General features: G+C 52.3%; 2 protein-coding genes across 2 annotated transcripts; one reads left to right on the top strand and one right to left on the bottom strand.

Moving 5' to 3' along the window:
- Positions 1-1,333: 1,333 nt before the first annotated feature.
- Positions 1,334-2,407, bottom strand: NCLIV_060660 (SRS domain-containing protein; the record flags this gene model as incomplete). Its single annotated transcript, XM_003885620.1, has 1 exon — positions 1,334-2,407. The coding sequence occupies one exon, from the start codon at positions 2,405-2,407 to the stop codon at positions 1,334-1,336; it is 1,074 nt and encodes a 357-aa protein (XP_003885669.1).
- A 2,113-nt stretch (positions 2,408-4,520) lies between these two features.
- On the top strand, positions 4,521-12,259 carry NCLIV_060670 (conserved hypothetical protein; the record flags this gene model as incomplete). Its single annotated transcript, XM_003885621.1, has 13 exons — positions 4,521-4,665; positions 5,076-5,180; positions 5,598-5,716; positions 6,323-6,449; positions 6,832-6,977; positions 7,700-7,791; positions 8,057-8,141; positions 8,662-8,745; positions 9,509-9,604; positions 10,395-10,460; positions 10,823-11,038; positions 11,687-11,805; positions 12,202-12,259. 13 exons carry the CDS (start codon positions 4,521-4,523, stop codon positions 12,257-12,259), a joined length of 1,458 nt encoding a protein of 485 aa, XP_003885670.1.
- Between the last annotated feature and the right edge of the window lie 675 nt (positions 12,260-12,934).

Consider the following 12,934-nt stretch of genomic DNA (forward strand, 5'->3'; position numbering starts at 1 on the left):
ACACACGGGGGTGGAGCGATTGTGGTGCGATGCGTGGGACGAATCTTCATGTAGAGAAAAAGGACGGAAGTGACCTTCTGGGCATCCCTGAAGGAACACAAGTAAAAACGGTTCTTACAGTGGTCACGTGTGCTACGCATCACAGCGCAAAAATATCAGGTTGCTATCTCTGGAGTTTGCAGGCGACGTTCTCTCAGGACGTTGCCACACCCAAACCCTCGCAAGTGTCTGTACGGCCGGTTTAAAGCGAATACCACTGTCTGAATACCAAGCAGCTCCGTACTCGCTGGAATAGCGACCTTCAATTACAAACGGGCGCCGCTAAATACATCCACGGATGAAATCGTGCGAAATACGACCGCAAGTGTCCTAAGGGAGTGCGGCGCACGCTGGTCTCATGCTTCAACTCCAAGTAGGCTAGTGTGTGTATTTCTCAACTGCCTGTCTCCTAGTCTGGGTAGGTGGACGCTTCGAGTCCACAGTCCCACACCAATTGTGCAGACAGAATCCAGGAATAGAGAACTCGTGAGCGTTGGACCGCTGGGTCACGCTAGCTGTTGCGGCATTTCAACTGGTCTGTATTTCCTGAAAACGTTGACCCAGAATGTGGGCATTTGTACATTCGAGAGAGTTGCTGCACTGCTTGTCTTCCTCAGCAGTTTCGAAGAAGCGGCCGGTCCGGAGTACTCAGTCTTACAAACTCCCCGCGAGGTTATTCTTAAGGGCTAGAAAAATTGCTCCGTACACGGACTGTTTAAAATGGTTTCCCTAAGGTTGCTGGGATCGTACGTTGTCTCCCGTGCCGCCTCCGAAACTAGGAGGCAAACATGTAAAACTGTGCCATGCGGTGGCATAATCCCGTGATCGCGTACTCGTGTGTATCTCCGTTCCCTGTGTAGGGTCAAGATATGGAAGTGACTCGCACGTTCCTATGTCTGTCGGTGCCGGTGGCTACTAGGGGAGAACGTGACCGGCACATGGTCGTGAACAGAAAGGCAGTTTGCCCCGCTGGATATAAACGAATCAACGACCTTCGCCACGCAGGAACTGACGTTTCGGTTAACGGCTGAAAACCACACGTACGAGTCGAAATTGAGTCGTTCACTGCGGCAAAGTTGTGATCCAGTTTCTAGACTCACAGAAGAGGCGTCCTGCAGCAACCTACTTTGCCTTGCAACACTAAAGGGAGGCGCTGGTTCTGAAAGCAAGACGCGCCGCAGCAACGCAGCCCTTCACGACCTGACGAGCTCGAGGCAGTTTTCATACAAAGGATGCGTTGTCTTTCATGGTCACACTATACTCCACCGTTTGCTTGTCACTCCAGAACATTCGTTTAAGCAACAGTATGAAGCCCAACAACGATCACAAGGGACAGAAAAGCGATGCCAGGGGCTGAAGCAGACGAAACGAGAGTTCCTGATGGACGCTCAGCCCCAACTGCCTCCTGTGATCGAGCTGCCACGTTTACTCTGACATTGCAAAAAGGCCCCGCGTCGACAGTGCTTGAGCACCCGACTAGGAATGTTGTAGGTTTGGTGGGGAATTCACCTTCTGGAATTGTGAAAACAGTGCCTGCAGGCGAGTTGGGCTTACCCTTCCACCACTTTGTGCTGAAATTCGTGAAGAGTTTCGTCATATGTTGCGCGACACAGTGTTGCGGGTCCACAGATTGCCCTGAACAGTACTGAAGGCTGTATGTCGATGGCTGAGGAAAGTGATTTTCTCCGCACTGAATCGCGATCGAATTGTTGTCTTCTGACATGCTCAGCTCAAGATTTACCGGTTCCGCTTCTGAGTACCCACACGTCGCCTTTTGGCGAGTCACAACCGCTGCCGCAGGCTCGACCGTGACGGTAATAAAGCAGTACTCATTCCCCGTATATCGGCATCCAACCTTGAATTGTTGCTTCTGTGGGGGAAACCCATCAGAGGGGATTTTGAATTTGTAGGTTGCGTTGTCGTCTACAAAAGTTTCGGTGTACCACAGATCTTGTGCTTTTGGAAGGTACTCAGTCAAGAGCTGACTATTTCTGTCGCAATCGGTTTTGTCCGTTGCTGACACAGAACACACGCGTGGGTACCTCTTGGCGCCGTCTAAGGGCATAAACTCGCCGCCCTCTCTGCACTCGATAGACATCTCGGGAGCTTTTACACTCAGCACCACAGCACCAACAACCTCTTCCGCCACCTCTTGTGGTGAACACCTGTAGGAGTTCGGGCCCGTACTTTCCAGGGTGCCGAAGTACTTCTTGGTGACGTTCCGCTTCTTCGCTTCGACAAGCGACACATTATTTCCGGTAACAAGCAGCACAGATAAAACCAGGAACCACACTAAAAACAAAATACGACCCGGTGCCGACCGCTTTGCCAGTCCCGCGGGACCACTACTGCACGGGCACGCAAACATCGTGTGACTCGCACAGGTGACACACCGAGTACGCTCACAAAGTCCTGCTATATGATAGCAGCATAGACTGGCTCCTGGCCACAAGGTTAACGGAAAGTAACCCACCTCCTTGTGGATCAAATCACCAGACTGCGCGAAACCACACAAATACAGGCTTCGGACATATACAAATGCTAGCACCGACGAATCCGAAAGGAGCCTGCGCCTCGAGGAGGGGCGGAAAAGCAAATTCGTTTCGTTAACCTGGAGGGGTGTGGAAATCGGTAACCGCTTGCTTCTTGTTTGGAGAAAGGCGTGACGGCATGCCGCAAAGATGTGCATTCATACGCCAGGCCTCTTCTTCCGATCTAGCAGCGGAGAAACAAAATTATGGAAGTGCTGCAGGGAACGTGGCACCTCAGCCGCGAAGCGCCCGGCGGCTAAATGCTGTGCCGCCCGGCTCCCGTTTCTTTTCGTCGCAAAACCGAGCAACCACATTGGTGGGTGGTGACCCCAAAACAGCTCTGCAGGATGTGAACATCGAAGTTAGGAATGCTCTCAGGGAGCATCACTTGCATCCGCAGGAGGGCGGGTTTTTTCTGAAGGAATGTGCTATAAATTCCCTGGTCGACTGCGTTCCGATAGTTCGGCCACAAGTATCCACGTGTAGCACTCAGTTTAGTCCTACGCTGTATTTCTGTGAGGTTCTCCTGGCCGATTCCTGACAGGGGCCACAAATCTGCTCGGGTTGCCGTTGCGACATTTTGTTTCAAGCTGGACCACGGCGGTCACGTGAGATTGTTTCGAAACCTTGACCGCTGGTTTCACTCCTTTGCACCCCAGCGTCCCAAGCGTCAGGCAAACCCGGACGCTTTGCTGGACGCGTGTGGTCGGCAGCACAGAGGAAGGCGATCCTCAGAGGAGCGTCACTCGTAGTAGTAGCGTGACCGGCTCGTTGCATCAGTAATCAGCAGCGAAGTCACGCCCCGATCCGGCGTCCTGTTTTGTCAGCGAGACACCACGGCAACATGTGCAGCACACCTTCCATCCTGACATTTTTGCCCCGCCAACGTTAGCGCATAGGACGAAACACCGCCACCTAAAACACCCCGCTCCTTTCTGTTTCAGTGAAACTGCACACAGCAAACCGGATCCCTCCAACGGCCTTTGCGGGAGCCTGGTTAGCGAGTGAGGTCCAGCCTAGCTCAGCACAGCTTCGCGGCTTCTCCGCGCCGTACCGGTGTTACGACGTAATCAAACTGCTTCCTTGCGGCAGAATCGAAGGGAACAAACGACTTGGTAGGACAGGGGATGAGTGGCCGCGACGAGACATTCGACGAAAATCGTTCCACAAAATACCGGAAACGAGAGCCCCGTAGAGAACCGGGGTCACACGGCCAACAACGAAACAACTTCGCGGAGTGGCCAGCGGCAACTTTTCGCGATGCAGACAATACTGTGACGATGGCAAACCGGCAACTGCGCAGAAGAATTCCCCAGATGGAGTTCTGCGCTAACGTGTTTAAATCGGTGCTTGCCTCTTTTGTAGCATTCGTCCTGCGGCCAGCGTCCCAGACTGTGAGGGGCAACACGGTGTATGTACACCGCGTGCTCGCCGCAAACGGGCTACAGATGCCCACTTGCACAATCGCGGGGGTGCTAGTCGACGATGGGGCTGTGACACCTCGATAACTGCCTCTTTGTTGCCCCGTACGCTCAAGAAATGAGGAGAAAGGCAATTCCAAACAACAGAGAGGCGTCACGCACTCGGCTGTGAGTGCCTCGGCGCGCGAACCGCCTGCTTTTCACACCAGCCGCCTGAAGAAATCCCGAGTCAGGACGCCGATGTCGCATCACAAAAAGCCGCAAAGCGCCGTCGTCGAGCAAATCATCAACTGGAAACTCTCCCCTTGGCTCGAGGCCTCCCATCTGCCCCTGCTTCAGAGATCCTGGCCGGTCTCGCGCGTCAAACGCCTTTCTTTCCCCTCGTCCGTGGATGTGTCCTGCGGCAAGTTGGTCCTTAACTCTGAATCTTGTCCTGTCTTCGGCTGCTCGCTTTCTTCGGCGATGTCTTCGCTTCGCTGGATCTTCTGCCCTTCTTCCTCTGTCTGTCCTCTCTCTGGCTTTTCTTCCGATGCTTGCCTCTCCCCGTCGTTCGCTCGACCGGCGCGTTCTCGGTGCTCTCCGGGTGCCTCGCCGCACGGTGTCTCGTCTTCTCGTCTCTCTTCTTCGCCTGCCTTTTGTCGGCCCTTCTGTCTGGGTCGCAATCGTCTGCCACTGTACGCTGTCCTATCTGTTTCTTCCTCGCGCCCAACCTTGTCCCCGTCCTCGCGCTCTGCCGTCTCTTTTTATTCTTCCTGTTCATCCGCTTCCGCCTCTTCTTCTTTCTCCTGTCTCTCAGCCTTCCCTCCCGCCCTCTCGCCTTTCACGCGTATTTCTTCTTGTCCCTTCTCTTCGGGTCGTCCACGGCATGTGGCGAGTCGCCAGGTAGATGGAGATGCACGCACCGGTGTTGGCCGAGGCGTCGCCACGTGCCTCGCCGAGAATGCGAGCTCGGACCAGACACAGGAGAGAACGTGGGAAAGTGAGAGCGTCCCCTCATTTTCTCATTTGACCCCCGAGTCGTCCTCTTCAGCATCGACATCGCAGCGACAGAAAAACGCTCTCTTTGATCTCTCGTGGCCGGCAGTCTCCTCGGGCATCCCCGGCGACGCATTCGTCGAGTTCACCACCGAGAATGTGCAGGCGATGACGCGTCGGGATGCGAGACGCGAGAACGAAGAGAATCCAGAGCGTGAGGAGCTTCCTGCGGGTCTCGAGGCGTTCGGAAGAACACGAGGAAAGAGAATCGCTGGAGAGGGAGAAGACGCGACGGAGTCTTTCCGTGGAGAGAGACACAAAAAAAGAGAACGAGGACGGCGGACACCGCGAATCAAAGTCTTCTCTCTCAGTTCCGCTCCAAAAGGCAAAAGCAGAAGAACCACCCCGCGCGAGCACGTGCTCTCTCCTTCTCTTCCTTCGTCCCCTCCTGCCTCTCTTTTCGCGCCGATTGATGACACCCAGCTGTTTTCTTTGGCGCCTGCTTCGCTGGGTTTCCAGGAACTTCTGTACGTTCTCGGCCGGGCGAGCCTCTTGCTGAGAGAACAAGAAGGAAGAAAGGAAAGACACATGCATGTCCCAGAACTCGTGGATTCCCCTTGTTATTCTCCAGCGTCTGCCGCGTCCGCGCCTCCGGTGTCTCCATCCTCTTCGTCTTCGCCGCTCTCTTCTTCTACCCGTTCTTCGTTTTCCTGTGATGGAGACCTCGACGCAGGCGAAGATATCCTCAGGGTGAGAGGCGGCGACGAGTTGCCTCTTTCTTCTTCCTCTTCAGTTTCCTCCTCAACTGCGCTGCAGCTTGGTTCTCGTGAACGGGCATGTGCGCCGGATTCTTGCGAACAAACCGCCGCGGAGGATCTTCTCGGCGTCGGAACGCATGCAGAATCTCACAGGTGTTTCCGGCGTGCTCAACTCGTTTTCTGGACGAAACTGCTCGAGCGCCTAACGTCGCTCCTCTCTTCTCTTAAGCCGCGCGAGTTCACGCGAGCTGTACAGACACTCGGCTACGCACGCCCTCTGTTGTTGCAGCTTGCTACGGAGTGCCAAGACCCGCACACGGACTCGCACCCCGCAGCAAAAACCACGAACACCTCAGGCGTACAGTGTCACCGCAAAACACGCTCTGACGCCAGCCGCTCTTCAGCGTCTTCTGCCGCGCCTTCCTTTCCTTCCTTTTCTTCGTCGCTTTCCTCTCCTTCCTCTCTTTTTCCTTCTTTGAGCCGGAGTGAAGCGGGAGCCACTCCAGCGAGGAGAAAAGAAGACGCGGCAGCAAAAAAGGCAGAAGACGAGAGAGTGGGTGACGCCTTTCTAGCTGTGGACCGATCGCTGGTTGTCCAGCTGAGGAGACAGGTGGGCCTCCGGGCGAATGCGTTTCACGGCGAGTGTCTCTCGAGAATCTTTTACGGCATGGTCAAGGGGCATATGGAGAACGATGCACAGTTCATCGATTTCCTTACTTCTGAAGGTGAGACACGCGACGACACCTGCACGCTCGCATTCTATCCTTTTCTCTGCCGCTTTATTTGTCGCTCTGTGTACCTCTCGGTATCGCTCTGTGTCCCTCTCGGTATCTCTCTCGGTCTATATCTCTACTGTCTCTCTCTGTGTCTCCCTATTGGTCTGTCTTTCTTGCTTTCTATCCTCTTCGGCGTGCTGTATACGTGCAGCATCCAGGCAAAAGGTTGCATGGGTCCGCTCGTGTCTGTAGACAGGTCGAGGGCCTGAATGTGTGGATGCATGCGCGATTCCATCGTTCCCGTTTCGACAAAAGGTCGCGTGCACTATCTGTCGCCGCCGTTCCTTCTTTCTGCGGAGAAACGCGTCGTTCCCGATGCGTTCGCGTTCAGTTTTGGAGCGTCTCGAGAGGAAACTCCGGCCCTGGCAGCTGCAGCGGATTTTCCAAGCGGCCTTCAACTCGCCTCAGGTGTCTCGACACTTCAAGTCTGTTCTCTGCACGCATCTCGTCTCTCGCCTCGCGTTCCTCCCCGGACAGGTGAAGCGCAGCGTTCTCCAGAAGAAACGAACGCGTCCAGAGAAAGACTAAAAAAAGAGAAAAAGAGATGAGAGAGAAAACGGAGAGCGCAGTTTCGGAGCGTGGCTGTGAGAGGGGACTGTCGACTCCGTCGCGGTGTGTGCGTGATCAGTGAGTCTGTTTTTTCTGGACGTTTGAAAAGACATGGGGGGGGGAGAGAAACAGACACCCCGGAAGAGAACCGCGTTTGTTTTGCATGCGCACTGAGGCGTGGTGCTGGCTTGCTTCTGTTCCTTTTTTTGTGTCCGCCCCGCTTCATTCGCTGCAGCCCTTTCCCCTCCAACTTCTTTCTCAGTTTTCGCCTCTCGTTTTCGGCCCGTGTGACGCGAGCCTGCCGCGCCCTCCTCACTGGGTTGTCTCGCTTTCGCGCGCTGCCTTCGCCAGTCCTTCCCTTTCCTCGCATTCTGCCTTGTTGTGTAGCCAGGTGCTGCCGCGTTTCACGTGTTCCAGCTTCGCACAAGTTCGCGCGTTTCGCTTTTGGGGATCTGCGTCCCAGTTCTCCTCTCGCGGAACAGCACTGACGACAAAATGTATTTGGGTGCCTTAACAATCCAGATCTTTTCCAGCTGCGCGACGTTCACCCCTTCGTCGCGCATGCCCTTCTCTATCAGCGTCCTGGTGGGCGTGCTTTTTTTCCGGAAATACTCTGCATGCGCATCCATCCTCTGTGCGTGCATGCGCAGAGCTTGGCGGACTTCCTGCCCAAGTGTGCGGAGTTGGGACTCGCCAAGAAGGTCGAGAACGTCGTCAAGATCAATGTCATTTCTGGAAAACGGTGCGTTTCCCTCAGAGGCATTCGAACAATGGAAGAAGTGTTTCGTCGCACTTACAACTGGTGACCGTGAAGAGCAGAGCCCTTGGATCCGGGAAGCAAAGAGATAAAAAAAACACAACCAGGCGTTTGGACGAGCGGGTGGAGGCTCAAACGCTGGAGACAGAATCGCACGAACCTCAACGGCGTGGAGGCAGCGGAAAGGTTCGTTCTCCTGTTCTCACCGCTCTGATGCATGTGAGTATTCTTTGCTTCTCGCGCCTCACAGGCTGCGGGCGTGGCAAGACACGACTCTTCTCATCTCCCTCGGATACCCACTGGTGATGTACGACTTGATCTCACCTGGAAATGCGGTAGGCGAGAGGCGAAGAAAGACACACGCAGCAAATGCGCCGCCACGTCAGAACCAGCAAACACGACTGGAAGAGACAAGAAGCCCTAAACCCTAAAGGAACCAGACAGCGGAATGCGGTGCTTGTGGACCTTCATGTACAGACCGATGCACTTCGATCCGCGTCTCCATCCATGTATGCTGAAGTATCTAGTCCGGTGTGCGTTCGCGCATGTGCAGATCTATGTATATTTGTGTTTCGTTTCGGTCCCTTTATGGAGAGGAGGCTTGCTCACTGCTGCGTAGTTACAGAGAGTTGTGTGTCTCTGTGCGCACGCATGCTTTCCTGCGCCTCGTTTCCGGCTTTTGGCAGGGTCCAGTTTCTGTCTCCGTCCCCCGCTCTATCAACGGACGCCGCAGTTTCTGTCTGCAAAGGCCTGTTGCTGCTGGCGGTCTCCCGCCACTCTTGCAGGTGTGCTCTCAAGTGCATGCAGTCTCTCTGCATGCAGACGCCCGAAACGCTTCTGCTGTGTTCTGCACAGGTCGCCCTCTTTCGACGACTGCGCGAGCTTAAAGTGGAGACGGCGTATCCGCCGCTCGACGCTTCACTCGTGGGGGCCCAGCAGGTTCGTTTCCCTGATAAGAGGAACAGGATCTCAACCGCAAACCGCGTTTCCTTTCGGAGCGTTTGTGTGTGCGTCTTACACAAGAAGGAATTCTACACGACTGCTGTTCGAAGCTGCAACGCCATGCAAAGATTTCTCCCTTTCTCTGTCTCTATACATACATATATATTATCCTTGTCTTGTTACAGATCGGTTTCGAAAGCCGCGAGAGACTTTATTTGCCTACCAAAACGTTCAGCGCACGCCTTATACGCCACCACGTAGAAACTATACTTATTGGGGAATGTTTCAGGGTAAAGAGACTTCCTTGTTCATGACGCATCTTCACGGCTTCTCGATGTCTCTGAGTCTCTTGGCTCCGAGTCTTCTCGCTCGCCCTGAAGGCCACTATGGCAACTCTCAGAGCGCTTTTCTCGACATCTACATGATTCATTTTCAAACATCCACATCGAGATCTCTCTGTCTACCCATCTCTATATGTGTATGTATAAGTGGATGTGTGCGTAAATATGGACGTAAGGGTGGATGGTGTGTACGAGAAATTTTACGGAGCGCTCTTTTTGCTGGTGTTTTCTGTGCTTCGTTCGCGTTTCTGGAGCTCATAAGGGTGTCTGGGAAACTTCCGCTAATATCTGCCTGTCCCTGGTTCTTCTCTTGTTGCCGTGTCTTCTTCGTTTTCTCCCTCTCGTGTCTTTTCACATTCGTTTCTCGCTTTTTCAGCTGACCTCGCTCCCTCTGTGCGTCTCCTGCGGTTTCTTGCCAGGTTCTTGGGGAGCATCGCCGGGTTGTTCGGCGTGTGAACGCAGCCCTCGTTCCTCTCAAGCTCATGGAGGCGCGACTGCGCGTCTTTCGACCGAATGTCAGTTTTTTGCTCAGCAAACAGATCAGTCAGAAGACTGCATTTTTTTAAGATGTCGCCACTCCACTTTTACATTCGGTACATTTTGAGACCCAAATTGATCCTCGTATAAGCCCCAAGCACACTGGCCGCGGAGCTATCGAAATCGTTCTCTGATGTCTTTTCTTCAAGGGGGCGAAGGGAGCTTTGCGTCTCGGTTTCAGTTTTGCTCGACACTTCTCTTCCATCCCCGTCTGCATGCGTGTTCTCTCGGGCGCAAGCGTCCGGACATACTCTTGCCTCTCGCTCTACTCTCCATGAACATGCATTCAACTGTACACTACATGCATTCAAAGGATACGACATATGTAGATATATATATATATATATACATATATATATATGCAGGTGTGGGTCTGTTGTCGAATGTTGTGGTGCTATTCACCGCCTATAATCCGAAGTGGATCTGGTTTTTTGCGACAGAGTGCGTGTGTGTGTTGGATAGAAAGTTCTCTCAAAGACCGAATCTGCTATGTCGCACTGGCTATTCTGCATTTCCATTTCTTCACCTTTTCTTTCGGGCTTTGCTTCATGTCTCTTTCGTTGTTTTCGTGCAAAAACACACGGAGAGTCTCGCTCCACTTCTCTCGCAAAGGGCGCAGCTCCGCGCAGTCTTCGCCCGCCGGTGTATCTGCAGACTTTTGAGGCGCGAGGCCTTTTCCCGGTTGCGTCTTTTTCGTTCTGTCGAGTCTTTCATCGTTCCGGTCTTTACCCCTCGCGGCTCCAGCCCCGGTTTTTTTCTGTGATCCAGGTCTATCAGACCCTATCGCCGAGTCTAAAGGCCTGGCTCGGGTCCATCAGAGAAACGCCCTTAAAGGTAAAATCTTTCTTAAAAATCGAATTCCACGTCAACAGCTCATCACAAACGACCTCCAGCGTACTAAAATACATATACATATATATACGGTAGATTAGATAGATATACGTAGATAGATACGTGTGAATACACGTATCTGTTCAGGGGTGTATAGGCATGTGCATGCATGCATATTCGTCCGCATACCTATATATATATATATATATATATATATATATATGCTCGTGTATGTATGGATGCAGGCGTACAGGGGCATCTGCACATATTTACATGGAAATCTGTTTTATCCGCGCGACAACCCTCCGAAATCTCTCTGTCATTTGCGTACACGGTGGGCTGGGTGTTTTCCTGTTTGTTCTCAGCTGACTTCGTTTTTGCCGCCGGTGGATCAGGCGCACGTGCACGCGCTGTTGCTAGCAGGCCTGACCGAGGTGCTGGAGAGTGCTTCGCATTCGCACTTCGACTCCGCTCTCTTCCATCCACACTTGCAAGGGCCGTTTCTGCTCGAGGCAGCTTCGCCCGCCACGCAGACCTACCTCGAATGGGACAAACCGTGGCTGTTTTATCCTTCCTTCAAAGTAAGCACGCACAGGCAGTTGCTACGTGGATCCGCTCGCGTCAGAGTCTTCGTTTTCCTCGAAAGTGGAGCTGACGACTCGCCGGAAACATATACATATATATATTCTTGTGGAGCTGTTTACGTTCGCTTGTATGACGATACAACTCTGTATATGTAGAGCTGTATAGTCATATGCAGATATGTATGTAGAGAGAGGTGGATGTGTAGGAAAGCGCAACCACGCACATTTCCATAGAAAGCGCACACGTTGTCTGCACGTTTTTCATGAGGTGTCGGTAGGTTCTTATCCTTCCAGATTTGTGCATGGCACTCTTTCCGTTTTGCATGCATTAAGAGTGAAACGGCCACTGCGAGTCGGTATCAAAGGTGGTTTGTATAAACCCAGGAATCCCAGTTTATAATGTGTAACAGGGAGTCTAGCTATCTCTGTACATCTCGGTACATGAGCTGGCTTATTGTGGGCTTTCACGCATATGCCATATTTTTCGCACATGCATATACACATGCATATACGGACATATATATATATATATATATTTATATATAAATATATAATAGAACGAATTGCGGATCAGATGTGGATATAACCTCTGTATTTCTGTGGAAATGAAGGTGCGAGTACGCGCGGTTTTTGCGTTGTGTTCAGCAATTCGAAAGTCGAGTGTATACAGAGACGAAGCGTCGCTGTTTGGCAGAAGAGGGCTGGGCGTTGATTGCGCTGTCTGCTGAACAATGCCTTTCTCAACCCACTTCTGACAGACTCCGGTGAGAGAAAAAACGATTTTTTTTTTGTGGGTTTTTCTCGTCTCTTCTCCCGCAGGCCTCTGATCTTTCCTCGCCCGTGTCTACCTTTTTGCCCAGCACGTCTTTGTCTTTGTCCATTGCGATGGCCTTCTTGTTCTCGTTTTCTCCGTCGGTTTCTACACGCGCTCTCCACTTCCCTCCGTTCTCGTGCCGCGTCTTCGCCGTCTGTGGCCCATCTCCATGCGTGCGCTTTTCTTCCGATTTGTTTGCCCCCATACTTGCACTGTAAATCGTAGATGAGCAGATTTTCCTTGTACCGTTTTGGGGCTCTGTGCTGTTACTCTAGGAACGTTAGAGACTCTTCCTGTACATCTTCGGGTCTGCCTCTTCTCTCGTCTCTGGTGTCTCTACACGCAGGTGGATCGTTGCGCAGCTGCGGACGAGGCTGGTGAATGAGGCAGAAGAAACAATTTGAACCGATGCCGAAGCGCGGCACAAGCCCCACGGCTCCCCCCGACACCCGGATTGGAAAGAAAAGGCCGAAAAAACGAACGAAAAGGCGCAAGCGACACTGAAGGCGCAACTGCTCTTCCTAATTTCCAGGAGCTGAGGGGAACAAGTGGAGCCTCTGACGCTTCTCTCCTTTAGATCATATGCATGTGGATATATACATATATATATATATATATATATATATAGGCATACATCTATATGTGTATGCATGTGGAGTTACCCATGTATGCCTGCCTGCGTATAGAGATACACATATGTGTAAATACATATGCTTATTTACACGTGAATGTACATGTATGTATACATCTACATGAATACATCTCTGTATCTACACGTATCAATGCAGGCATGTATACACTTCTGTACAGCCTTGTATACGCTTCTATACAGACGTTTATACCTAAATGTATTTGTGTATTTATGTACATGTTCGTGAATGGATATTCATCTATATATATATATATATATAGGGGAGGAAGCTTCAGGAGACTCCGCGTACGGTTGAACTCGGGTGTAGAGACACATCGCCGTAGTGACCGGCCCGTGTGAAATGTATGCGTGCGTGCAGCAACACGTGTATCATGTATATGCTGTTTGTATAGATCTGCATGCATCCCCATTTCTGAGTCCTCACAAA

This window comes from Neospora caninum, chromosome XII (genome assembly GCF_000208865.1).
Source record: "Neospora caninum Liverpool complete genome, chromosome XII".
NCBI lineage: Eukaryota > Apicomplexa > Conoidasida > Eucoccidiorida > Sarcocystidae > Neospora > Neospora caninum.